Source organism: Lethenteron reissneri, unplaced genomic scaffold, assembly GCF_015708825.2.
Source record: "Lethenteron reissneri isolate LAM-NWPU_2019-01 unplaced genomic scaffold, ASM1570882v1 scaffold_185, whole genome shotgun sequence".
NCBI lineage: Eukaryota > Metazoa > Chordata > Hyperoartia > Petromyzontiformes > Petromyzontidae > Lethenteron > Lethenteron reissneri.
In genome coordinates this window covers 50,209-78,128 of record NW_026891608.1, presented here as the reverse complement: position 1 = coordinate 78,128, position 27,920 = coordinate 50,209, and the positions used below count along the sequence as shown (strand labels likewise).

The 27,920-nt window shown below is 49.7% G+C and overlaps 1 protein-coding gene across 1 annotated transcript; it reads right to left on the bottom strand.

Moving 5' to 3' along the window:
- Positions 1-1,413: 1,413 nt before the first annotated feature.
- Positions 1,414-27,920, bottom strand: LOC133339391 (coxsackievirus and adenovirus receptor-like). Its single transcript, XM_061547534.1, has 11 exons — positions 27,843-27,920; positions 23,975-24,052; positions 13,206-13,351; positions 11,917-12,112; positions 9,482-9,624; positions 8,489-8,690; positions 6,551-6,693; positions 5,992-6,199; positions 4,101-4,260; positions 3,564-3,621; positions 1,414-3,200 (listed from the first exon to the last, which is right to left on the bottom strand). The coding sequence occupies exons 3-10, from the start codon at positions 13,344-13,346 to the stop codon at positions 3,585-3,587; spliced, it is 1,230 nt and encodes a 409-aa protein (XP_061403518.1). The 5' UTR covers positions 13,347-13,351; positions 23,975-24,052; positions 27,843-27,920; the 3' UTR covers positions 1,414-3,200; positions 3,564-3,584.

The window sequence follows — 27,920 nt, the reverse complement described above, 5'->3', positions numbered from 1 at the left end:
ACGAGCTTCTCACCCCACTAACCTCTCACTGAATCTCTTGCTAGCCTATTCTTCACTAGCCTAACACACTCACACTCAGGGTTCTGCTAGCCTCTCCCCCGTTAGCCTGTTACTACACCCACACCTACAACCTCGCCCGTGCCCCCAGCGGGGGTTCAGCCAACACCGGTGTGGAGGGCGAAGTCCCGAACTTCTCTTGTATTGACTCTTCACTTCTTCATCTCCAGCCAACTCAACCCCGTTGATTCACACGTTCCCCTTATATCCCCCTCCTCATTCAGTGTCCTCAGGTGGCCCTCGTTAAGCCGGTGTCTTTTCGGCGTCTCCTGCCCGTGCTCCCCCCTTATTGCCTCTATCTCTCGCCTTCTTGGCGCCTATTCCGTGTTTACATTTGCAGCCAGTCAATCACTGCCTCTTTCCTTAATTGCTGGCGTCTCTCTGTCTGCTGGCCATACGCTTGCACCTGCTTGCCCTCACTGTTTGCAACCCCGTACATGAATGCAACTGCTGTTTGCAAACCCTGCGCGCTGTACGCCACTCCACATACATTGTCTGAGCAAGTTTGCTTGCATGTGTAAAGACGACTCGGATGCACTTGTCTTGAGATGCTTTCTTTATTTAAGCAGCCACGTGCTCACTCGGACAGGCGGAGACCCCACCGCAACGGCCGTGAGTTTCCCACGCATTCCCCTAATATACGGTGCGTGGCCACGCCCCTGCCCCGTGACCACGCCCTAGACAAGCTGACTCCAGTCCTCTTACGTCACCTGGCCACATCCCTATTCTCGATCGATCCCGTGGCCACCAGTCCATTCAAACTACAAGCTGACTCCCCTGTCATCACCTGCCATGTGGCCACTAGTCCACTCACACCATAGGTTGACTCTACTGTCATTACACGTGTTTAAAGGCGCTGGCTGCTGACGGAAAGTGGTAACTGCAGTGTATGGCAGTACACGTCAACAGGTGACAGTACACACGGAGGGAAATATAACTAAGGGTAAGGCTCAAAAAGGTGTCCATCTGGAAGCCCCGGGAACCTGCTGGTAGGTTCCAGAAGGGGGGCGTGGCCTAGGCGGAGCGAGGCAACGCCGGGAGGATAAGAGGGGGCCCCCAGCAAGAGTTTGGGGCTGTTGCTGGAAGCGGTTCCCATCGCCGTGCTGTCATCTCACCACCGCCGCCGTCTTCGGCATAGCAGATGTGCATTTTCTACACACCGCGCGAAAACCTACGTAAACAATGACGGTCGTATAGATGGTAACCTACGCGCACCTCACACACCAACCCCGTGCCGACACCCTGCAGCCCCGCGCTCGCTCTCTCACCCCGTCCCGCACGCAGTCGCTCCACTCAAAAATCACAGACACCACACCGAAGTTCACCCACACACACAGAAATCACACTACACCAATCTTCTGAACTGAAGTTTATTAATGGCGCGTCTAAAGAAAACCCTGTGCAGCCTGGAGTAAATATTCTGCGAGCAGCGCCTAGCCTATCCTTTTTCAATCCCTGGGTGTACCCCCACTCTACTTATCACCTCGCAGATGCACTCACGGTGTCGCACGGACGCTGTGGGAGTCGGAGGCACGATGATCCGAGAGGTTTCTGCCTGGGGTCGAGTCGTATCGGAACTCGCGAGCATCTCTCGGACGCTGCGAGCGGCTGGGAGTCGGGCCGGGCGGCTGAACGGCTGGAGGAGAACTTCCTAACGTTTTTCCGCTCCCTCCTTTTATACCCTCGGAATCCTAAGATCCAGGGTCATGTGGTGTTATCCTGCCCGGCCAATCGGGTGCCTACCTTTCGATTTAAAACCGATGCCCCGCCCTTACCTGGAGCGTTACTCTCCGGTGCGCCTTAACCCATTGCCTACGCACCTGTCCTCCCCACCCCGGCCGCAACCGATTTGGTCGGGGTGGCCGTCCCGCGGAATACACAATCTGCAGCAGGTCCAGGAATTTCCCTCCCACCTCCTCGTCTGCGCTGCCCGCGTAATATTTCCCCCCCTGGCCCCTCCCCCGTGTTGTGAGTGTCTCATTGTGGTTAGCCCGGTGAGCTTCTTCGCGCCCATACAATTTTAAGCCAATTCAATGGAGCCACAATGCAATTTGGCCTGGAAGGGGTCGGCCAATCTCCTGGCACCGGGAAACCGTGGGGCATCCCCGCTAGGGGCCCCTCGGGTAAAAACCCATGGTACCAGGTGACCCCCCCACGAGACCCTACGTGGGTGCGTGTTGTGTGTTTAGTGGGGGTGTGCGTGCGTTCGTGTGGAGGGGTGCGAGGGGATAGTGGCGCTGGTGGAGTTGCTCCGTTGCTGTGGCACCACATATCCGCCTGCTCTGCCCTCCGTTGTTGTTGGAGGGCGACTGCCTCCAGCTGCTCAGCAACATCCTTCACGAACCTCCATCAAAGAGGCCGATCTTGACACCGCTGGTTACGTTCATCGGCAAGTCCACTCAGCACACACACACGCGCACAGTGTGCCACTGAAATATTGCGCTCATTCTGGGGTGGGCTTCCCCAGTCATTATACATTTTCTAAAACAAAGTAAGTTCTATGAAGACCAAACCAAGCCTAATTACTGCTTGTAATTATATTGCTTTAAAACATCATAACAGAAGAATCGATCATTCAGCAAAACATTAAAAAGTATTATTGACTCGAGCTGCGAGCCCGAATTTAAGCAATTTGTTGAGCACTCCCTTCTCTTCCCAGACAGTCTGGACCATCCTTCTCACATTCACAACCTCCAAGCAGTGCCGGATTATCCTAGTGGCAAAAGTATCACATGCTAATTATCAGTGTCTTATTATTGTATTAGCAAAAGTAGCAAATGCTACGGGCCCCGCACTTTTAAGGGCCCCGCGCTAAATGCTTTCAAGCTATCAATTCCGGTTCAGTGATTTTGCACTTGCTCTATTACTATAGTACTATACCACCTTCAACTTTTATGAACGACTGGGTGTTTAAGGTTAGCGATTTGTCGTATTATCTGGCTGTATAGCAACTGAAAAAATACAATTAATTTAATGTGCAAGTTAAAAATGTATGTTTGAATATTGACGGTTTTTTTTGCAAAAAATGTAGGGCCCCTTTATAACATAATATGCTATAGGCCCCGCACAAGCTTCACCCGGCACTTCCTCCAAGTTGTTTACCCTATCCTGGCCACGTGATTCGTAGCGTCTTGCACGTGCCCCTGCATGCATCGTAACAGGGGGGGGGGGGGGGGGGGGGCTTCATTCCAGCCTCAAGCACCCGGCTCGTGAATCAAAGTCACTTCCCGTGCCATGACACACATGCATGACGAACACAACGGTACCCCATGATTTAGCCTTGACCAGTCAGTCGAGGCAAGTGCTGCTAGCGAGTAACACCTCGAGAGGGTGATGTGGCCAGCACCACGCTCGGCCGCCTTTGTCTCAGCAGTGTTGGCGTTCACACGACACAGCGAGGTTAGGGAATTGAACCCAGGTACTGTAGCTGGTTCTTAGCGCAGTGCACGCACACTCACACACACACAGGAAGAATGACCCTGACGAGAGTGGCCCCTGCTTCATACCTCTCTCGCTCTCACTTCATCTTATCCAATTGGGTTCATTGGCTGCATTTCTTGAGGCCTGTTGAGAGAGAAGTGGACACACGTTGTTCACACATCCCCATCCTCACCCACATGCAGCCTGTGTCACTGGCACGGCTGGGAGTCTAACCCACACCTCACACCTGCCTGGCACCCGCATGGAACCACTGACCACAGCAATCACTGACCCGGATTTGACAGACATCCTTTGTTTATCCACGTGAGAGCCTATTGAGTTCACCATCTCCTATGACTGACACAGTCTCACATCACCACCCCCACTGATATGGAGCCTCTGTCACTGACAGCAGCCACGGCTGGGATTTTAACTCAGGGGTCCCAGCTGCCAGGAGCTCACGCAGGCTCCATTGAGCACAGCTCTGAGTCACGGGCAGGCAGGGAGCTGGAGTCAAACTCAGGCCCTTGGAGAGGGCCGGCTCAGGGTCTCTGGCGTGGCCATTATGAGCCGTGTTCTATCACTCACTGTGAGGTTCTGGTGCAAGTGCGGTCGATACTCACGGGACTTCTGGTTCTCGTGCCTGACTTTGTCTCTTCTTCCAACAGTAAAAACCAACTACAACAGCAACAACCAGAAGAGCAGCAATGACTCCAAGGACGATGCCAGCTACAGGAGCTGGAGCTGGGGTTGGGGTTGGCGTGGGTGTTGCGTCTCTCGGTTCTATTAAACACAAACGCAGACGACACGGAAACACGTGAACACCCAAGAGATGCACACAGTCAACGTCTTCTTCCTCTTCCTGCCATGTCCACCTCCGCGTCTACTCCCCAGTCCCTCGAATCCGCCGCATTCGCCACTTCTACTCCCCTCGCTCTCAGCCTGCCCCTCTGTCTCTGCCCTGGTGCCTCCACGTTCATCGCCCTCGCGGTTGCCCCTCCTCTACTAAGGCAGCCCCAGCCGTGTGAGCCGACTCCCTCTCTCCGCTCGAGTGAGATGAGCACCGCCACTCCCGCCTCCTTCCCCAGCTCTTCAGTTCTGACCCATCCAGTCCTGTGATCGCTGAGATCCATCGCACCATCCTCGTTTCTGTGCTACACACGATCTGCTCCTCCTGGTTGTCAGGAGGAGCAGACGTGCTCTGGCTTTATCGAATGCGCGTTCTGGCTCTACGCGGTGCAAGACCTAATGAGGCCTGTTTTCCAGAACACGGGAGGTGATGTTTCGGCTGGACGCTAAGACTCTCATCTCAATGTCGAAAAGTAGTGCCGTAAAGGTGCTGCATCCATTGGAATGTGCGAGTTAATCCACTGTAAGAACCATTTAATTACCACGCATCTTTTAGTTTGTGTGTGTTTTTGAGAATCTTTCGTATGAAAAAGTAACACACTCGACATGCACAGCGATGCAATGGGAATGTTCACAGTGCCGCAAGCATCTCGCCGTCCAGTCTTTGAGGACTTTAGATGGCCGCCGAGATGGCGAATCGGCGATGGAGTCGGGGGCGAGCGTGGGGCTGGGAATTCATTGCCAGGGGAGAGCATTGGACACGAGTTCTGCGGTGCGGGGATGAGTCGATGGTTTCATGTTAAAGAGTGTACACACGCAAGAAATGGAGCGTGACTCAGCATCCTTTAGTACAATAAGGGCAGAAATGTACTAGTATTAGTAACACAGAGTGAGGGGTGATCATTTCAGACCCTGGAAGGCAACCCTAGTTTTCCCATAATGTCTATTATTTGTCGAACGCGGTTCTGCCTAACACGTCATTTTTTAGGAATGTAACACCCCCGCGTACGGCGAGGCCTGCCTATGAATGTTAAATAGTGACGGTGCTATTATAACCGAGCCTAGAGGGAGGCCATTGTTCATGATTCTCCTGCGGCTGTGTTCACCGGTGAGGTGTTCACCCTCAACGCACGGTTTGCCGAGCATCGTGTTCATTAGGTGAACGGTAGAACAACTTGCGATGAGTTTTGGGGCCAATTTCGGCAGCAGACAATGACGCCAACGGAGTCACGGACAGCAGCAGGAGAGGTCATCGCTGTGCCGGTTTCCTGTTGACGCCGTAAATCGCCTTGCAGCTCACACATCGACACTTGAAGTGAATCCGAATCAGAAACTTATTTCCTGAGTAAAGCCCCTTGAGCTAAGAAGCTATTTTTTACGACATCGAAGCATTCCACGTCCCACAAGTGGACAACAATCTCATGGGACACAGACAGAGACTAGAACTTAAGCTGTCATTGGCTCATGTAGACAACTCAACAAAGAGTCGAGTTTCTTATACTGCAGGATGTGATATCTGTGAGGAATAACAAAGACCCTTTATGGCTGTGCCACAGAGTGAATTTTAGTGGTAAATCTGGACAATAACGAGAATTTGCATTCTCGCTTAGCGAGAATGATAAAGCGGTGGGTGTTAAATAGATCCAGGGATGACATAATGCAAACCTGGTTCATTGGGAACGTTCAGCTGCAGATACCCGATGTCTTCCATGGTTGGCTTGTCATGTCGATAAATCGTGACCTCACAGCGATATCGTCCAGCGTCGTGGGTCTGGATGTTGCTGATGGTGATGGAGGCGTCACACGTGGAATCATTTCCCACCCACGTCACCTGCAACGGCCTGAGGCTCTTTCTGTGTGTGGTCTTATACACCTTGACAGCAAACGTGAGAACACACCAGGGCATGACTGTGTGTCCACATAATACACGTGCTCATATTCCGAAAACTGACATAAAAATGTAAATAACATTGAATTATAACAGATACATATATAATACATTTAGGAAATTACTCTTCTTCAGAGTAAAGAGAACGGAGAGAATTTGAGATTATTCTAGTTGAAGATACAACACTATACTGCTGGCTGACAATGGGACCAGAAAAGGAGAGGGGGTGACCTCCATTGAAATAAATTAGCATGAACGGCGTTAATAGAGAACATTTAATCATCATTGTGAGCAGGGGGGTGTAAGTTATCGTGTGAAAGTGTTACAGTGACGCACCTTCTCATCGTGTCCGTCTATGGTCCTGAACCACTCCACCAGGGTGTGTCTAATACCCGTGATGTTGCAGGTGTAAGAGCAGGGCAGGAGAGCCGTGCTGCCTACTGTGGTGTCCTTTGCATCCGTGGTGACAACAGCCAGGTCTGTGGACAAACTCGCGATGGTCACATGAGCATTGGGAATGAACCTCTGAAGGAGGAGGAGGTGGTGCTGGTCTCACAACGCAGTGGTGACAATTAGGTCAGAGAGAGGGGGGGGTAAATACTTTCCATTAGACGAAGCATCTCTTTAGGTCTCTAGCAGAACAGTGCAATGCTGCATGTTTGAGAACGGTCCACAGAAGGGGATATCTTAGAGCTACCTCTGAGGTCCCTTCAAGTGGAGCCGAGGTCGTGAGATGTTAACTACCTCGCCTGGTAGACAGGGGTCATGGGTTCGAGCCTGCTACTGTGTGTTTGGAGTTTGCGTGTTTACTCTCCCCGTGGTCGCGTGGATTTTTCTCCGGGTCCTCCAGATCCTCCAGATTTCCCTTCCATACATAGAAAGATCTGTTTAGAGTATTTGGCTGTGTTAAATGTCCATATGATAAGCCACTTCGTTGAGCTATCATTCGTCGCGTCTGAAAAAAAGCCACAAAGCTCAGTGGGCCTGACCAGGTAAAATATAAAAAAGTTTAGTTTAAGTGACATTGGATCCACACAGCAGGGAGGATTCTTTTCCGATAGTGCATTGCAAAATCGAGTAATATTTAACACGTAGGCTTTCGCAACCAATATCATCCATAAAATAGGTTTTTGGGGTTAGGTCGCGTAAGGAGTTATCGAGAAATGTTTGTAATGTTTGATGCATGACTCTCAAAGACATACAGACAAACCTACCCAATGTAGCTTTGTTGAATGCTCTGGATCGGTTTCCAGAACATGGGGGTGATGGTTCAGCTCTGCGTGGTTTAACGCTAAGTTTATCATCTTCGTGTCAAAGAGAGCTGCATCCGTTGGAAGGTGTGAATGCATCTACTGTGAGAACTATTTATTTACCACGAATGTTTCGTGTTTTTTTTGTGTGATAACGTAACACACTCAACATGTGCAACGCAAATGTTTACATATTGCCACATGCATCTAGCCATCCAATGTCATACGAATTCCTAGATGGCGAATCGTTTAACGTTCAATTGACAGTGTTAGGGGCAAGCGTTAGGTGTGAGTGCCGTGGTATGGAAAGAGGAGTGGAAATGGAGGTTTTGTGTTGAGGCGATAGTGAAAACTAAAAAGTGCACACACAAGAAATTCGTACAAAAACAAGCATTATTTAGAATTTGTAAAACAAAGATGGAGGGGGTGATGATTTCGGACCCAGGAACGCAACCATAGTTTTCCATTTAGGTATATTATTTGCCGAACGCGGTTTAGCCCAATGCGCCATTTTCCAGGAACGTAACCCCTGCGCTAGACGAGCTCTGCCTGGTTTAACTGTTAAGAGCTTGGAATTAGCCAAATTAAGTGCAATGTCAGATAACCAAATATAATGTTACGATGTTTGTGTAGTATTGTTTTTATTGATTGAATAATTTCACCTGGATAATCCGTTGAGAAGGAACATCTGTTTGCAAGGGTGCCCATGGGACCAGGCTAAGATGACAAACTCATGAGACTACATCCGGATTGTTTGCTAATTGAACACTGAAAATTAAGAGTCACGGGCAGGAGATGACCATGTTTCTAGATGCACGGTTCTGTCACATGTACGTATTCATGTTGAACTGTTTTCACACCGTAATGTAGCCAGACACGGAGGTGCAGTGGAAGAACAACAAACCAAACACGAAAGTCAAAACGTGGATTTGTAGGGTGGACATTGAGTGTTAGGGCTGGGCTTCATGACAGATGATGGGAGTAGAGAGTGGTAGGACAGACCTATGAGAGACGAGATACAAACCTGTTCGTGGGTGGACAATCAGCTGTAGATACCCAATGTCTTGCTTGTTTTGTGGATACACCGAGACCTCACATCGATATCGCCCAGAGTCGTGTGTCTGGATGTCGCTGACGTTGATGGAGGCATCACACTTTGACACATTACCCACCGAGGTGGCGTGTAAAGGCCAGTGGCTGCTCTCTCCCTCGGAGAATTGATAAATCTGTGGTCAATAAAGGTGAAAGCAACACAGATCAAATGCGTTATATTATTTCAGTATAATATTCGTTCAGATAAAACCCGAGAATATTTCGAAATCCTTAATTTCGATCGGATCATTGGGGGTTATTAGTAATAAATCGGCATTTTGCGACCCCCACTGCCACTGTGTAGCATATTATTATGTGCCAGGGACTCTATGAGATGATAGGACAATAGTCTGAGTCCATAGTTGGCAATAAGTAACGGCAAAGCGGTTATAAGTGACTCAGAATTGTGCAAAGTTGCGTATACGGTACACGACTTACCTGAAGGCAAACACCTTCAGCGAGCGCGATGCTGATCACACACGGTTCGAATTCGACCCTCGATCGATGACTGCAGAAGCGCCCGGGGATAAGTCCTTACTAACAACTCCTTATTTACTAACAACTCATCTATCATTTTTCATTGCTGGAGGGGGTGCCCCCCCTACCTAAAAATCCTGGCTCCGCCTCTGGACGTTTCGATCGCAACACAAGCCGTCTTCAACCGCCTGATGAAGACGCTTGTGTTGCGATCGAAACGTCGTGGTTGTTTTATTTTATTATTTAGAGTATATTTTTTATTGTTCTATTTACGTGACTACTGAAAAAACTAAGAATATGAATAGCAAACCTGTTCATCTGCTTTGGTTATTTTAAATGCTCAAGGGTCATATGACCAGGTTTACTAACAAGACTGATCAATTCCACGCTTGTGCTTTCTGCAATTTAGCGGCAAATGGCGCACAGAACGGACAGAGGAGTAACTCACCCTCTCTTCTCGCCCGTCGATGATCCTTAACCACTCCACCAGCGTGTGGGTAACGCCGCTGATTGTACAGGTGTAGGAGCAGGGCAGCAGAAATGTAGTGCCTGCCATGGCGTCCATTTTATCCGGGGTCACAACCGCGAATTCTAGGGAAACCACACACAACGCCCACATTAGTGTATTTTCTTATCTAATATAAATGTATAAACGCTAAACATTTGTCAGTAACAATGCGTTTAAAAAGTAAAGAACAGGCAGACCTTATCGAACGCAGGGGGGTTACGTTCTTGGAATGCCATGTTGGACACAACTTTGTTCGACAAAAAACAGACCTCGTGGGAAAACTCGGGTTGCCTTCCTGCCTTCGAATTGATCACCCCCTCCCTATTTGTGTAACTAATACTACAATATGCCCGCCCTCGTTATTGTACTAACGGATGTTGAGTCGTTCTCATTTCTTGTGTGTGTGTACACTCTGTCAATTTCAATGCAACACAAACCCCCGTCTCCATTCTTCCCGCACCACAGCACTCACACCCTCTGCTCGCCACTAACACTGCCACTTGAACATGAATGATTCACCATCTAGTCGTCCGTATGACTAACGTTCTCAATAACAAGAATCATGCTGTAATGTGTGAACATTTACGTTGTGCTGCTGCTGCTGTGCGTTTTGAGTGCATTACATTATCGCTCGAAAAAAACATACCCACACGTACACAGACATACACGGTAAAAACAGCGTTCTTACAGTCGATTCATTCACTCCAACGGACGCAGCACTCTCATGGCACTAACTTTTTTATGCAGAAACGAAAATGTTAGCAGCGTCAAACTGCTTATCACAGAAATACCCCCCCCGTGTTGTGGATAACAAACCTCATCAGCCACAACCATCTAGATCCACAACACGTCTTAGATGAAGCTGCGTTGGGCAAGGGTTTCCTCTCTATATGTTTTCGTTACCAAATGTTATCCCTGTGTCCCGCCACTAATATACACATTAATTGGAATTGCTCACAGAGTAGTGCAACGTGTCTTGCTAGAGAACAGTCCACAGAGCGGCAATCACAGAGCTGACTCTGAGATTCCTTCAAGCGACCTCTGCTGGTCCACACAGTTGGGAGCAGGACTTTCCCAAATTTCTTCTAGATTTGAAGCTTTCGTGACTGCAAGGATTCATATTCTTGGGTGTTTTCGGTAAAGTCACGTAGATAAAAATTTTAAATTAATTAAAATAAAATAAAAATCACGATGTTTCGGAGGCAACACAAGCTTCCGTCTTCAGGTGGAACCGTCACAGCACGATTGCTGTATCAAGTAAATGAGAGATTCCAAGAGATCCTACCCCGTATATATACTGGTTGAGGGGGGAGGAAAGATGTGATTAACCATGCAAAAAAGATTTAACTACACATATTTGGACCATCTTATTTGACAGACAACTATTCTTTAGTTACTGTACAGTTTACTGATAGCCAGTTTTGTTTTATCATGTTTAGCTTTTTCACACGCTGGTTTCCTGCTATAAGTTTTACCCACCAAGCCACATAGCAGGAGGCTGTTTCTTCCTGACCTGCTTTTTTGCTTTAACCATCTACATGGCAGTGGCTCGATCCCATTAGCAGCAGTTGCACTTTAACAACTCTGGCACCCCCCCCCCCCCCCTCTCAGCCAGTCTACATAACAAAGGCTGAGTTTTTTGTTATGTAGACTAGCCGTAGTTTCAAGCCGCACTAACCTTACCATAATAATAAAAAGGGGGCCTGTCCTGGCTCCTCCCCCCTCAACCAGTATATATACGGGGTAGGATCTCTTGGAATTTCTCATTTACTTGATACAGCTATCGTGCTGTGACGGTTCCACCTGAAGACGGAAGCTTGTGTTGCCTCCGAAACATCGTGATTTTTATTTTATTTTACTTTTATTAATTTGAATTTTTTACCTACGTGACTTTACCGAAAAAACCCAAGAATATTTCCCAAATTTTTCTTCCACATGGAACAGCGCTTATCGCGTGACAATCAACCAGATACGTTTTAACTGTCAGAGTTTTAATTTCGTCAATTAAGTGCAGAATTTCAGAAAGGGGGGGCTTAGTCCATCAACTCACTCGACTTTAGGTCTAGGTTAACTCGCAGGCAAATGTCTGGACTTAAAACCCATGCTTCTGAGTGGTGCTAACTCAGCACTATGACCTCCGAGTCACATCCTATGCGACGTTGTTTTAAGACTGCGTAAATGTCGGTGAGGAGCAGTCAAAGGTTTTGATGTTCATTGGTGGTGATGAGATCGTAGCCAGGGGTTGAACCCAGTTCACCGTGGCACTGGGCCCATGGCTCTAAAGTGTACATGTTGAGTTCTATATCAGGTCTATAGGATCGATTATAGAGTTGTGGGTGGTAATATAGACGACGTTTGATGGAAATAACACAAACCTGATGGACTGTTGACATTCAGCTGTAGATATCCAATGTCGTGCTTCTTTTGTGGATACACCGTGACCTCACAGCGATATCGCCCAGAGTCGTTAGTCTTGATGTCACTGACGGTGATGGAGGCGTCGCACTTGGACACATCACCCATCCAGGTGGCGTGTAAAGGCCATTCATCTCCATTGGGGAATTTATAAATCTGTGGTCAACAAAAGCGAGAGCATGCACAGATCAAAGATGTATGTATGTTGTATGTATGTTGTATGTATGTTGTATATATGTTGAATTTATTTTGCACAGTACATTGGCAACCGTGCCAATCGGAGTGTGCGGGGGAAGGACAACAAACTAAACACAAACATCAGTTTCAAAGAAACGAGTTTGTCAATCTAGATGATGATTTAAAAGTGTGTAGCTCCAGTGGCTTCCTAATATCAGAAGGCAGAGCATTCAAGATGGCCGCAGCAGCGCATGTGACACCACGCGATGCGGTGACCATCTTTGTTCGATGGCCAGCCAAAAGCCGCTGTGAGGATAACCGGAGTTCGTACCTAGAATGAATAAGAATGTCTTTATCACGTGTTGGACGCCTTGTACCGGAATCAAAATACAGGAGGTGGTAAGGTGTAGAGTTAGCACGGTTGGCTAGGTATCATGCGAAAGAAGTTAAACGTACAGACATCCAAGAGACCTGGATATGAGCTATTCATTCACGGTAATTTTAACGGACGTTATGCCATCACAATGACATGTGACGTCATAGCTTTTGTACATATCAAACAGTCTAGCAGCACATGCATGCTAATTGCATTGTCTACCAAAATGTATATCAATATAACCCTGGGAGGGAATCTTTTGAGACAGGGTTTGGGATCATCCACCAACCCTTCACCACTGGCTACGTTTGTATAGTCCTATAATTAACATCACTTGATACTACTGATGCTATTGTGTGTAGGGTGTGTAAGTATATATGCCTACAAAATAAATAAATACAATTGAGGGAAGGGGTAAAACTAAATTGAGGGAGGGAGATCGACATTTTTTTGAAACCATTTAGATAAACTTTTTACCCCCACTTTCTGTAACTTTTTTTTTCAGGACTTCTGAAAGGCTCTTATAGTTTTGTTGACGGACAAATAGACAGACAAACGATCTAACCCAATGAGCACCCCCCCCCCCCCGTGTTCCGACAAACCGCGTAGAGCCAAAGACGCATTTGAGAAAGCCGCATTAGGCAAGGTTTTCCTGCATTTAGATGTCTTGCTAAGATAGAGAGATTTGTAACTCACCCTCTCTTCTTCACGCCCATCCATCATCCTGAACCACTCCACCAGCGTGTGGGTAACACCGCTGATTGTACAGGTGTAGGAGCAGGGCAGAAGAATCTTGCTGCCTGCTACGGCGTTCACTTTCTCTGGGGTGACGACCATAAATTCTAGGGAAACAACAACACAGAGCACCCACATTAGTACATCTAGTATGAAAAAGAGAATAGGTTTTACCCCTTTCTGCCAATAAAACAGGAGGTGTGTTAAGATGTTGAAACGCCAAATAGAAACCTTTTTCAAGACATTAAGTGTCGCATTGTCCATGCACAGTTCTTGTGGTGAACATGCAAACAGACGTGGCTCTAATAAGATGTTAATTGTCTTTGAAACTGATTGTTCTACTCCATAGGACATACTTCTTTATGGCCTAGTCTGACCAGTATCAGACCAGCGAATGCCAAAAGGTGATCAGTACAAAGACAATGCACGTATCAGAGCGTGTGTAGCTCGGGGTGAGCAGCTATATCACGTTCTGATGGCAATTGGACATCGGTGTTGATGAGATTTATAGCCAAGAGTTGAACCCAGATATTTGTAATCGTTATAGTGGCAACATGTCATGAGACGCAGATTCTATTGCTTCCCTCAAAGTGCAGCGCAACCTTTGTGTTAAGAGTATGGCCCACAGAAGTAGATATCACACAACTACCTCTGACATCCCATGAAGTGACCTCTGGTCCATGTGTATGTGGAACTTCTTTCGCACCATACGTAGCCAACCGTACTAATCGGAGGTGTGAGGAAACAACAAACTAAACACAAGAAAGCAGTTTTAAACAAATGATGGTTTATTCCTTGACGATCTCAGCAAGGTACTGTGGTTCATTTGTGGCAAGAACTGTTTCTGTAATAAGTGCGACCCTATAATGTACGAGTTCGGCAAACCGGAAGCCAATGCCCCAGGGGCAGTTTCTACATTAGGGCGATTGGGCGACGCACCACCAATGTCATTCAACCACAGAGTCACGCTAGCCGTCACTGTCAGCCTCTGGATATAGTCCAATCAGCGTCATGTCACGTTCTGTGGAGTACCGCCTCTTTTTGGGCGATTTCACTCCGGCTGAGACTTACATTCAAAGATGTTTTTTTTCGAACGGCGGGCGCTCCAATACATTCTCTATGACTTCCGGGAGGGCTCGCCCTAACGTGCTTACGTCATCATACGTAAGCACGTTTCATCCAACAATATAATTTGTTGCCACCTAGTGGAATCTTTAATAAAATAAACTTGAGTGGATTCTATTAATAGTGAGTATAGAAACAAACAAGGAGATGTATTGTAAGAGTCACTTTATTTTTCATTAATATTAAAGAAGTGAAGTTGCCTTTACATGCTTAAGCTGTTAATGTATCCATTGCATGGGTGGACCTTATCCTTATCAATCATCCAGACATTTGCCCCCCCTGAGAGATTTTGCAGGAGCCGCCACTGCAATGCCCCATCTTGCAGTACCCATCACGACGCGTCCCAGAGAGTTTTGTAAACGCTGCAGTTTGCAAATGTTTTTTTCCAGACATCCCATAAAGTAGTGAGTTGCAATATTCAAGCCTTGACGATATTACTGTACCACGCTACACGCCACCGTGTTGACTATGTCACGACTCAGGCAGCAGAGGGCAGTACGTTACCATCTATTCTGCAACAGAGAGTTAATGTTGCATAGAAGTCGGGCTGATATTTCATCATTCTCGGAGCGAGAATTGAGGTGCTGCACCAACGTTGATGTGAAGGGGAGTTTGTGCACTCACTGTGGTGACCGGCCTGAGAGCAATGCACTCGTGAATCTGGCATTCATTGTCAGGCGAAACGAGTTACAGTTAGTGACAATAGTGGCTTAATGAGAGAGATTGTTAGTGTAGCCCAGCGGTCGGGAACCTATGGCTCGCGAGCCATATATGGCTCTTTCGGTGACGGCATATGGCTCCCAGACAATTTTGAGTTGAAAAAAATAAAATAAAAAATCAGTTTGGAACTGATTTTAAAATACTTGTGATATTGCTTAATAATACTGTGTCATTTTTAAGTAAACAGAAATTAGTTTTGAAGATAAATTTCACGGGTCACGGGGCCTCAACGCCTGCATGAAGCTCAACCTCACCACGTATGAACCAGACTACAAGGCCATCAGCAAAACCACGCGGCACCAGAAGTCGCATTAAAAGTAAGACATTTAATTTATTATACGTTAAAAATACTATATGGCTCTCAATGAAATATATTTAGAAATATTTGGCTTTTATGGCTCTCCCAGTCAAAAAGGTTCCCGACCCCTGGTGTAGCCGGTATGGGCTTCAAGGTAATGAACCACAAGTGTAGTTGTGAATGAAGTAATAATGACCACGGATTGGACCCATAGAGTCACGTGAGTGCACAGTAAGCCACGCCCACCAGCAGAGTCGTCAATTCAGGGTACAGGGCACCTATTCAGATTCGGGTGCACATTGTACAGGTAACAGATTTACAGCTCTGCTTAAACATATGTAATGCGGTTGTAAACGGCCCTTCGGAGGTGCCGTCAGGGGGGGAGGAGTTAGGTCACGTGGGGGGGAGAGGGGTTGAGTATAGAAGGAGGGGAACCGGAAGAGGAAAGGGAGTGACGGGGAACCAGGAACGGAGGAAGGCCACGTAGGGCGAAGCGGGGTGTGGCGAGATCGCCACGAACACGGGGAGCAACGAGGATCGGCACCGTAGGCCAGCGGTGACCGACCCGAGGCAGCAGGAAGGGCTGCAGTCAGCAGCGGGGCTGCAGAGACCAAGAGTGGGCAGCGGGTCTGCATACAGTAGCAGCCGGAGGGTCTGCACATAAGAGTGGCAGCGGGAGCCTGCAAGGGTAGCAGCGAGTCTGCAGGGAAGAGGGGAGTAGATGAAGCAGAGAGTCGGAGGGAAGAAGAAGCTACAATAACAGTGAATAGCCGGGGGCTACAAATACAGGAGTTATAACAGAGTGCCGTGTGGGTAAAGACGAGAACCCGAATAAAGACACGAAGACAGAAAGAAGTGTTCGAGTCCTTTTATTACACTGGAGTCAGAAGTGAAACGGCATGGCGAAACAACTGAGGAAAAAGAATATCCCATCTCCGGCGTCGGCTTCATCATCGGACGACGACGAGCTTCCTCCTGAGGTCGGCTTCACTTCGGCGGAGGGGGAGATCCGTGAGGGCCCGGGTGTCGAGGAAGTTGCCGCTGCGTCCGCCCCGTCTGCGCTGAAGGACGAAGATGTGAGATGGACCCAAATGGCGGAGCAGCTGGCGACTCTTAAAACCGTCATCACCGAATTGTGTGACCTTGTCACGCCAAGGGCGGCGTTGGAGGGGGATGGTGGTGATCGGCAGGAGCCCGGAGTGTCTTCGATGGCGCCGCCATCGGCCACGCGGCGTGAAGACGCCATCTTGGGCGTGGCGCACCACGGAAGGCGGGAAGCCGCCATTTTGGGGCCGCCACGAGGATCGTCCGCCATCTTGGCAACACCGCGTTGCGACGCCTTGCTGAACTTGCCGCCGGAAGAGTCGGTGACGGACGGAAGCAGGCCAAGGAGCCGCAGTCGTCACCTTACAACTGTTAAGGAGTTCTCCATCGGGGGCGATTGGAGTGCGTTCGCTTGTCGATTTTTGGCGGCGGTACGAACGGCAAGGTGGACGGACGCCGAGGCGCTGGAGGTGCTTCCGACTCTCCTTGACGATGAGTCTGTTCGTTTTTTTCGCTCTATAAAAGCTGCGAAGAAGAAAACATTGCGTGGAGTGTTCGACGAAATGGCGGACGCGTACGAGCCACCGGATGACGCCCATCGCCGCTTCGTGCAGCGGCAACGCGCACCGGAGGAGTCGCCTGTAGCGTACAGGGGCGCCGTGCTGGAACTCGCTATGGCCGCTTACCCGGAGACGGAGCCTGACCTGCTGGAACCTCTCATCTTGGGGAAGATATTGGAGTTATCCCGGGATCTGGGCATTCCTATGCCGGCGTGCGGTCACGAGAAACTCACGTCCCGGACCGCGGCCAAGTGTTTGGACGCCCAGTTCAATCTCCGCCGCTGGAAACAAGTCACGGCGTGGACGGGCGGTCCTGTCGTCGATGGGGGGGCCGTAGGGTGGGACCCTACAAAGGCCGTGTACGTGCCGGATGCGACCGGCCCAAAGGAGCTGTCGGCCGCCTCCACTCCGTGGCCGGCCCGAAGCGGGCCGGGGCCGCGGGCTCCGCCGCCGGCGCGGCCACGTCGGGACGGGGTGCCTGCTGCGCGCCGACCCGACGTCGACTGTTTCCGCTGCGGCCGTCGGGGCCACTATGCCAGGGACTGCTGGGCCCGGGTTCCGGGGCCGCCCCAGCAGGAGGCCTCGACAGCGGACGCCCCAAAGAAAGACCCTCCGACACAGGCAAGTCGGTGCGCACCAGACACCCGGCAAGGCCTGACACCTCACTCATCGCCGTTGTTGTGCGACGCGGATGTTCTAAAATATGGGAGGCCAGTATCTGCGCCTTGTCGCTCGATAACGCAGTGGCGTAAGTTGGCTCGGCGGGTTGTCGCGGCCGCTACAGGTTCGTCCACTGTACCGGGGTCGATCCAAGGGGTGGACGTGCGTATTTTGGTGGATTCCGGGGCGTCCGCGACCATTATTTCGGATGTCATATTCCATCTTTTGAACATCCCACCGGGGGCCGTGAGGCCGGCTTACGCTTCCTGCATCGCTGCGAACGGGGGTAGTATGGGCATCGTGGGACAGCTGGACGCTAATATTTCTATCGGGGGGGTCTCGGCCTCGGGCGTTGTGTTAATTTCGAGGTCCCTGGCGGTTCCTTGCTTGTTGGGCACGGATTTTTTGGCTAAGATGCCCATTCTAATTAGAATCAATGAAAATTGCATTGAACTACCAGGGGGCCGCAAATTGGCGTTTTTACAGTCCACCTGGGGGCGACCGGCTCCGGTTGCCCAGGTGCAGGCGTTATCGGAAGTTTCAGTTGATATTCCACCTGGCTCGCAGATGCTCATTCCCCTACGATACCGGAAGCCGGTTCCGGGTCGGCAGGGTGCTTGTGGAATTTTGCTGTCGCCGTCCGCCGCTGTTACGGGCGGATTGGCACTGGTGGGGGCGCAAACCATTGTCCGTCCGGATCAGCGCCCGTTTTTGCAGGTGTTAAATGCGAGTACTGAAAGCGTGTGTGTGCCGGCTGGTACCGTTGTGGCACACGCCACTACGGCGTTTACGGCTCAGAGTGACATTCCGGACGGGGGGCTGGTGGGTGGTGTTTCACACGACGGAGGGGTGGACGATCGTTGGATCGCCGAACTATGTGCGGAAAATTCGGCCCTTTCCGCTGAGCAGCGTTGTGCGATTCATAAATTATTAGCGAGCTATTCCGATGTGTTTAGCTCGGACGATTTGGACTTGGGACGCACCTCGCTGCTCTCTCATCACATCGAAACGGGGGACGCGGCCCCTATCCGCTTGAACTCGCGTCGGATGAGTCCGGCTGAGCGTGAGCACATTCGAGGGGCAGTGGAAGACATGTTGAAAGCGGATATTATATCTCCGTCTAATAGCCCGTGGGGCGCGCCTGTCGTGTTGGTTAAAAAGAAAGATGGTAAATTACGATTTTGTGTGGATTTTCGGAAGTTAAATAAAGTGTCGGTGGCAGATGCGTATCCCCTGCCGCGTATGGACGATTCTCTCGACGCCTTGTCAGGGGCTAAGTTTTTTTCAACGCTAGATCTCTCTTCGGGCTTCTGGCAGCTTCCCCTTGACGAGCCCTCGCGGGAAAAGACAGCGTTCCGTACGCCGCAGGGGTTGTTCCAATTTAACTGTCTGCCGATGGGGTTGAATGCAGCCCCTGCCACCTTTCAGAGATTGATGGAGTTGGTATTGACGGGGTTGCAGTGGGAGACATGTCTCATTTATTTAGATGATATTATTGTCTTCAGCCGCACATTTGATGAGCATTTATTGCGGTTGGAGGCCGTTTTTGCCAGAATGCGTTCTGCTAATTTGAAATTCAAGCCTAAGAAATGTCATCTACTGCAACGCTCCGTTCGATACTTGGGACATATTGTTAGTGCGGACGGGGTGGCCACGGATCCAGAGAAAACTGCGTGTGTCCGGGATTGGGCAACCCCCGCCACGGTGGGTGATGTGCGTCGGTTTTTGGGGTTCGCCTCATATTACCGGAGGTTTGTTCCGAATTTCGCTACTATCGCCAGGCCTTTGCATCTCCTTACTGGGAAGGGGCACAAATTTGTGTGGGGACCGCCGGAGGAGGCGGCGTTTCGGAGCCTGCGCGATCTACTGGCTACTGCGCCGACGTTGGATTATCCGGATTTTGAACATCCCTTCATTCTGGATACTGATGCGAGTGACACCGGGATTGGGGCGGTGTTGTCCCAGTCAAAAGGTGGTGTTGAGCGTGTGGTGGCGTACGGGAGTCGGGTTTTGTCTCCCGCGGAAACTCGTTACTGCGTCACTCGCAGGGAACTTTTGGCTATTGTGTATTTTCTCCGCCAATTTCGACCGTATCTGTACGGTCGGTCGTTTATTGTCCGAACGGACCATGCGGCCTTGCAGTACGCTCTTAAGATGGACCAGCCATCCGGACAATTGGCGAGATGGCTGGACACGTTGCAAGAATTCTCCTTCCAAATTCACCATCGGAAGGGTGTGCGTCACGCTAACGCGGACGCACTGTCCAGGTTGCCGCAACAATCCCCTTGTGCGTGTGCGTCGGGGACGCATAGGTGTGGACCGGCTCAGCCCCCCCCTCAGCCTGTCGCGCGGGCAGTGGATGTTCTCGAACCTCCGCTTACACCGGGACCGGTTGAAGGGGGACCGGCTGACGGGATTTTGCGTCTTCCAAGGTCTGTGTGGATTCGGGAGCAAATGTTGGACGATTCTTTGGTGTCGTTACGGAAACGAACGGAGAAGGCGGGTAAGGAAGTCGGTGCGGGTGGTAATTCGGAAACTGCTCTCCGAGATGGGTTACTGATGTGGAGGGAAGGGATACAGGAACACTGGCGTCTCGTTGTGCCTGCGTCATTGCGCTATGAGTTGATTAGATCTTTGCACTGTGACACACTTTTACACCTGGGGGTGCAGAAAACCCTATTGACGCTGCAACGAGACTATTATTGGCACGGCATGACGACGGATGTCGTCGGTCACGTTCGCGCGTGTCCCGATTGTGCCCGCCGTAAGCCGCCTAAACATCCATATGTTCCGCCGATACAATCGATTAAAGTATCTCGGGTTAATGAGTTGGTGGCGTTAGATATTTTGGGACCCTTTCCGCCATCAGCTAAAGGGAATAAGTATTTATTGGTGGGGGTGGAGTACCTCTCTCGCTGGCCGATGGCCTGGCCCTTGCCTGACCAGTCAGCGGCGTCTATCACGGACGCCTTTCTATTTGGGTATGTAATGGACAAAGGGGCTCCGGAGAGGCTCCTTACGGATCAGGGACGTAACTTTTCGTCTAAATTGTTGGGGGAGGTGTGTGCGGCTCTTGGAACTAAAAAGATACGGACGTCCCCCTACCACCCGCAAACGGATGGTATGGTGGAACGGTTGAATCGGACTCTGTCCGCCATGCTGTGCCATACAGTCGGGGAAAACCAATCTGATTGGGATTTGCATATCCCTGGGGTGCTTTCGGCGTATCGCATGACGCCGCACGCGGCTACTGGATACTCGCCGTTTTTCCTTATGTACGGCCGTGAGAACGTGCCGCCGATTCATGACCAGTTGGGAACCGGTGCGAGGGGGCCTGTTAAGCCTCTTCCTGAGTATATTAAGGACAACGTTCGGCGTGTCACTGAGGCGAGGGAAAATGCCCGCATGGCTACTGCCAAGGCTCAGGCCAGGAATGAGCGGTGTGCCCGACGTTCAAGGGGGGAGTGTCCCTGGAAAAAGGGGGACCTGGCCTGGCTTCATTGCCCACAGGTGCGGCCAGGTACATCTCCTAAATTACATCGACCTTGGCAGGGTCCGGTCCGCCTCATTGAGGTTCCCAACCCACAGTCGGCGCGTGTTCAGGTTGGTGCACGGCGTTGGTTCGTGCACACGTCCCGGTTGAAGCCATACATTGCCCCACGGCCGGATGCGTCATCTCCCGAAGTTGCCTTGCCGGGGTCTGTTGCTGCCGACTCGCCCTTGCCTGTGTCTGCTGACCTTGCGAGAGCGCCTGTCGTACCCTTCACAGACAAGCCGGCCGTGACAGCGCAGGGAGGAGGACCTTCCGCTTGTGGGACGCCGACCGGAGCCGCAGAACCCACGGGACCTGCAGCTCTTCCTATCCCTCCGCGGACGCGAGTACGGGATGTTTCTGGACGCGAGCGGGACAGTGGCGGGCCTCCAATGGCGACGGAAGAACTTGCGCCCGTCGCCCCTAAAACCCTTCCACGTTCCCGCTCGGCGGGTGGGCCGCCGACCGTCCGGGACGGCCCGGCTACCCGTACTCGCTCGAAATCCCTCACGTTTCGTTAGATTGTGTTGTGTTGTGTTATTGTTATAATGTTCTTCAATGCTTCGTGTCTTTTTTGCGTGTTGGCCCTTTACACCCGCATTGCTTTTCAGGTTGCAATTCAGCCGAGGTCGGCTGGATTTTCTTTAGGGGGGAGGGTGATGTAATGCGGTTGTAAACGGCCCTTCGGAGGTGCCGTCAGGGGGGGAGGAGTTAGGTCACGTGGGGGGGAGAGGGGTTGAGTATAGAAGGAGGGGAACCGGAAGAGGAAAGGGAGTGACGGGGAACCAGGAACGGAGGAAGGCCACGTAGGGCGAAGCGGGGTGTGGCGAGATCGCCACGAACACGGGGAGCAACGAGGATCGGCACCGTAGGCCAGCGGTGACCGACCCGAGGCAGCAGGAAGGGCTGCAGTCAGCAGCGGGGCTGCAGAGACCAAGAGTGGGCAGCGGGTCTGCATACAGTAGCAGCCGGAGGGTCTGCACATAAGAGTGGCAGCGGGAGCCTGCAAGGGTAGCAGCGAGTCTGCAGGGAAGAGGGGAGTAGATGAAGCAGAGAGTCGGAGGGAAGAAGAAGCTACAATAACAGTGAATAGCCGGGGGCTACAAATACAGGAGTTATAACAGAGTGCCGTGTGGGTAAAGACGAGAACCCGAATAAAGACACGAAGACAGAAAGAAGTGTTCGAGTCCTTTTATTACACATAGATAAATAGAACTGTTTAACAATTAGTATTATTGCTATTTTAAAATTAACAGATAGAGATTAAGTTAATGACAGTAAATATATTCACAGTTAAGAGTTTGATAATTAGAGACGATATTAATAATTTAATAAATAAAGTGATGCGGGCGTGGTTTTAGAATATTACAACTTGCACTCAATCCCGTCAGTACAGGGGTTGAGCAGTGAGATGTTGTGAATTGGAGTTGATTGGTGTGCATCTGGTCATAATTACAGACATGGTAAGTTGATTTATTTAGAGTTTTAGTTTTTTATTTCGCCGTTTTTTACGCGGCAAAGTTGAAAAACAAGATGGCGGCGACACCCTCGTGGTCACAATTAATTAATTATATACACGAGTGGTAATAACTTGTTTAGTTTGATAAGTCCAATATCATTTGTTACATGTGGTATTGAGAAGGTGATTTGATAGTTGCTAAAATTTAGTGTTTTATTTATTTATATTGTTGGGAAAAGAAACAGAATTATATTTTTGGTAGAGATTGTTTTGATTCACATATAAGAAACAATAGGTGCTTAATATATTTATGGTAATTAAAATGATTTGCCAAATGTATGCTATATGAATATAATTGGATTATAACAACGTATTATTTTATTTTTGCAGGATTATACAGGATTTAGAAAATACTCTAGATGTTTTTAGAAGATAGTTTTTTAACACTGAGCTGGTGGAGCTCAATGTTAAGAAGTTTTTGTTAAATGTTAAATCTTTCAAATGTTATACGTTGAATGTGTATTGTGTATGACAACCAGGCGTTATCATTATTGAGATTCGGGTGGACAGCAGAGGTCGCAACCGGGTACCCGATACCCGTACCCTACCCGATACCCAGCTACCCGTTTTCGACTCTGGTACGGCCGGGTACGGGTAAGGAATCAAAACCCGTTTGCGACCTCTGGTGGACAGTACAGGGGTTGAGCAGTGAGGTGGTGCTAATTGGGGTTGATTGGCGTGCATCTGGTCATAATTACAGATGCACGAATGCGCCTCAGAGGAACGCTTTGAAATAAAAAGTTGCAGTCACACAACCCTCTGGTTGTGCCTTGGTGGTGGAGTCATTTGATTCTCAGAAGGAATGCAGAACAACGCAGAGTATCCACTCATCTCCTAGAAACTCGTCATCTACTATTGTTGTTTTTAATTATTAACCGGCTTGTCCTCTGGTAAAGGTCACGGGAGGAGAGGGTTACTTTTACGAAAAATGAAACGGTTATTTAATGCTACTACGGTTCTTGGTTGAGCATTACTTTTGTTAGATCACTAAATTAGCTTTCCCAGGCGGCCCATAGCTATTGTCACTGCCCAGATAATAGTTAACTAGTGATGATGATGATGAAGGTGGTGATGATGATGGTGGTTGTGGTGATAATGATTGTGGTGATGGTGACAATGATGATGGTTATGATGATGGTGGTTGTGATGATATTGGTGGTGACTGATGAAGATGGTGATGTTGGTGGTGGTGACGATGATGGTGGTTATGGTCATGATGGCGATGGTGGTGATGATGAATTCGAGTTGACCACCACCTGGTATTGAACTCACCACGTGGTGTTCTTCCTTTGCGCCGAACCTCGGACTCCGAGCCATTCTCAACCTTCACGCTGTTAGCGACCACCGTTCCTGCGGATAAATCAGAATCTCAGAATCATCATTTATTTACTTATACCAGAGGAAACCGATGAGCTATGAGGCTCTTTTGCACAGAAGATCCAGTAGGGCCACGGGGTAAGAACGTTACACTGATGACGATCACATTAGGGGCACCATGGTGGCAAGGAGATGTTAACTACCTCGCCTTGAATACAGGAGGTCGTGGGTTCGATCCCAGCCCGAACATCATGGTGGCTAGGAGATGTTAACTATCTCGCCTGGTATACAGGAGGTCGTGGTTTCGATCCCAACCCTGACGCCTATTGTATATTTGGAATTTGTGTGTATTCTACGTGGTCTCGTGGATTAGACTCCGGGTCATCCGGTTTTTCCCTCCACATTTAGAATCAACATCACGCGCTTAGAGTATTTGGCTGCTTTACATTTCCACGTGATGATGATCAGCCACTTGTTGAGCTATCATTTGTGGCAAGCATCATAGCCGGCGCACAGCAATGCCTTGCATTGCCCTGCTCTTTGCCGTATCTATGTACGTATGTTGAACTTCTTTCGCACCGTACGTAGCCAAACGTGCTAAGTGTGTATGTATATTAAACTTATTTCGCACCACATGCAGCCAACCGTACTGACTATGTATGTTAAACTTTTTTCGCATCGTATGTAGCTAACCGTGCTAAGCGGAGGTGCGGGGGACGACAACAAACGACCTTGTTGCTGGCTACACAGAGCCCCGCAGATGCCCCATGACAACCTGTCAAGCGTGATCGATGCTGAACTCCCCAGACTCACCAGCCCGGCTAATCTGCACAGACCGGACGAGTTCCTGGTTGTATTGTGCCACCGGTATTGACGGTATGTGTGGTATGTGGGGTGTGTGGAATGAAAACCGCAGAGTCGCCTGATGATGCTCCTTGTTGTAATTACCGGTGATACGTCACGGTACTCGGATTGTAAATGTTGTAGTGGGCTTACTATCCAACACACAACAACCAATGAGTGATGTACTAGTGTAATACACTACACACTACACTACTATACACTACACTATAATTGTAAATGTTGTAGTGGGCTTACTGTCCAACACGCCAGTTGAACTAGTAACGAATTGGCACGTGTTGACGTGACAAGCCTTACCGGTTGGCTGTGTCGGTTGTTAGTGGCGCGTGTGACGATGACACAACATTGATATTTACGCGATCTAAGCCAACACAAACATCCACTGTGGACAATGTTGGTCGCGAAAGCCTCCTCCTCCTACCATGACGAAGTGTTGCACCAAACCACAGAGGTAGACTCGCAGATCGCACACAGACCCGAAATGGTTTATCAAATCCTTCCAATGATTTCTAAGCCAGAATTCATCTTCTCGGTTGAAATTGTTTCTGTGTTTGTATATGTGAATAGCCTCATAAACGAACCTTAATTGATTGTGTTCACGCTTACGGTGACTTTCAGACCGCATTCCCTTTTCTGCTCCCCCCTCTTTTCCGAACATAGATGGACTCGTCCATCTGGCCAACTGCCAAATCGCTGTCTGTGGTGCTGACTTTAGGACAAACCGCTACTTTTTTCAAATTTTCTTGCTGTGGATTTCACACCTGATGATGATTGCTTGTGTTGCAGTCGAAACGTCGTGAGAATTGTTTTGGTTTTATATTTGTATTATTTTATTATTTCCCTTCTACGTGACTTTACCAAAAGAACCAAGAATATGAATCCCTGCAGTCACGAAAGCTTTAAATCAAAATTTAGGAGTAGTAATAGTTAAACAATAAAGTGCAGCCCAGTTTCGTGGCCATTGTCCATGGGAGATCCATGAGTGCTGGGTGGATCACTTCAGCAGCAGCAATAAAATTATAGGCCAACGTGGTCACCATAGAGATCAAGTGCAGTGAGGGGTCCTTTAGTGAAAATTGCACAGATAACAAATGGAGGCAGCGTTTAAATGGTGGTAAACCAAACTCACTCGAGTCAAAACAACAACAGTGCAAGTGCAATTCGAGTGCAAGAGAGACAAAGGCGGCCGGGCGGGCGGGGTGGTGGCGCTGGCCACCTACCACCAGCCCCTATCCTCCTGTGCCACGGGTCTCTGTGTGTCTATGGGTCTCTGTGTATGTCTATGGGTCTCTGTGTCTATTGGTATCTGTGTGCGTCTATGGGTCTGTCAATCATGGGCTCCAGGCTGACACCCAACCTCTTACAGGGCTCACATCTGGAATGGAATTCCAGGAACTCCGCGGTTGCTGCGTCAGCGATCTGACCCCAGAAGCATCCAACCACCTGAGCTTTATGAATGACGCGCCTCTTAATAGTGTGCGTACGTGTGTGTGTACGTGTGTGTGTACGTGTGTGTGTGTCGGTAAAAACAACCCCCTACCTCCCCGTGGTGCCGGACGGGCAATGTTGTCGTGGACAATGCTGTCGGGGGGTAGGGCCAATTCTGATTAGCCTTTCCCCTAAGGGCGTTTGTGACAATCACAGCGGCTAAATAGAGGCTCTGGATGGGTGCGAGGGGCTGGTAACCCCTCCACCTTCAATAAATTACCACTAAACCACTTGAAAAATATCTAATTAATAAGCTTGTGCTGGAGGCTCCGGGGGGACAGGCGTCTATGACGTCTCCTGGCCAAACCCTATCTGGCGGAGCCAGGAGATTGAATCTTTACCTTCGGGGCTCCAGAAACAACAAAAAGCCACTATGTGTGGCCACGTGGAATGTTCAAATGCTCACTGCGGAGGAGAGGCTGCCACTCCTCTGTCGGGAGCTGGACCGGTACCACCTGGATCTTTCTGGCATTCAGGAGGTCCAGTGGACCGGCTCTGGCTCCTGCCACCATGAGGGGTGGATAGTCCTCTACTCGGGGCAGGAGACTGCCAAACAACAGGGTGTGGCTCTTCTTCTGAATAAAGGGGACGTGGGAGCATGGCGGTGAGGTGTAGGAAGCTGTAAGCCCCAGGCTACTTTGGTCTTGCCTTCCCATCAACCGGAGGCAAGGAGTGGTGGTTGCGGTTACTTATGCCCCCACCGAAGACGAACAGCCATGGAGGGATGCAGGCACGGCCAATGAGTCAGATGCCTTCCATGGCCTCCTGTTACAGGTGCTGGCTAAAGTGGCCCCTCGGGATAGAATCATCTTATTGGGTGACTTCAATGCCCGAGTTGGTCATGATCATGATGCTGGCACCTGGTCTGGAGTGATTGGAAGGCATGGGCCAGATCAGCTCAATAATAACGGTAGGAGGCTGCTAGATTTATGTGCAGCCCATGGACTTGTAATTGCGAACACGCTGTTCCGGCATAGGCGCATCCACAACATCTTGGACGCATGCCGGGGCCAAGCAAGAACATCTGCTGGACTACATAGTGACGGACCAGCGGATGCGAGCCCATGTCCTTGACACCAGGACCTACCGTGGAGCTGATCTGCCCTCTGACCATCGACTAGTCATTTTTAAGATATGCCTGCCATTCTTCCCTTCCGGTGGTGGGTATACACCCAGGACCCCATTCCAACCTAAGGTGGCCTGGTCTCAGCTAGCTGATGGAAGTTGTTCACGATAATTTCATCATCGCTTGCAGCTGGGGTTGGCATCGTCCCCCACTCCTCCTGATGTCGAGGGTAAATGGGTGAGGTTTAGGACTGTGACTCATGCAGCTGCAATGGCTGCTTTGGGTATGCGTTCCAGACCTCCCCAGAGACCCTGGCTGACGAAGGAGGTGTTCACGATGGTTGAAAAAAAGCGACAGGCCCACTCTAATAATCTACAGCATCCCACGTCAGAGAATGCGGAGGCTTACCGCAGCCTTTGCTCGGAGGTTCGGAGAGCTGAGGCGCTGTAAGGATGGGTGGTGGTCGTGGGTTGCTGAAGAGATGGA

Excerpts from the sequence above, each read along its gene's own strand:
- LOC133339391 (XM_061547534.1), bottom strand. The coding sequence starts at position 13,346 with ATGGTCGTCACCCCAGAGAAAGTGAACGCCGTAGCAGGCAGCAAGATT. Across the intron at positions 6,200-6,550 it reads TAGACGGACACGATGAGAAG|GTGTATAAGACCACACACAG; the intron begins GTGCGTCACTGT and ends TTTGCTGTCAAG. Across the intron at positions 4,261-5,991 it reads GAACGTTCCCAATGAACCAG|AACCGAGAGACGCAACACCC; the intron begins GTTTGCATTATG and ends TGTGTTTAATAG.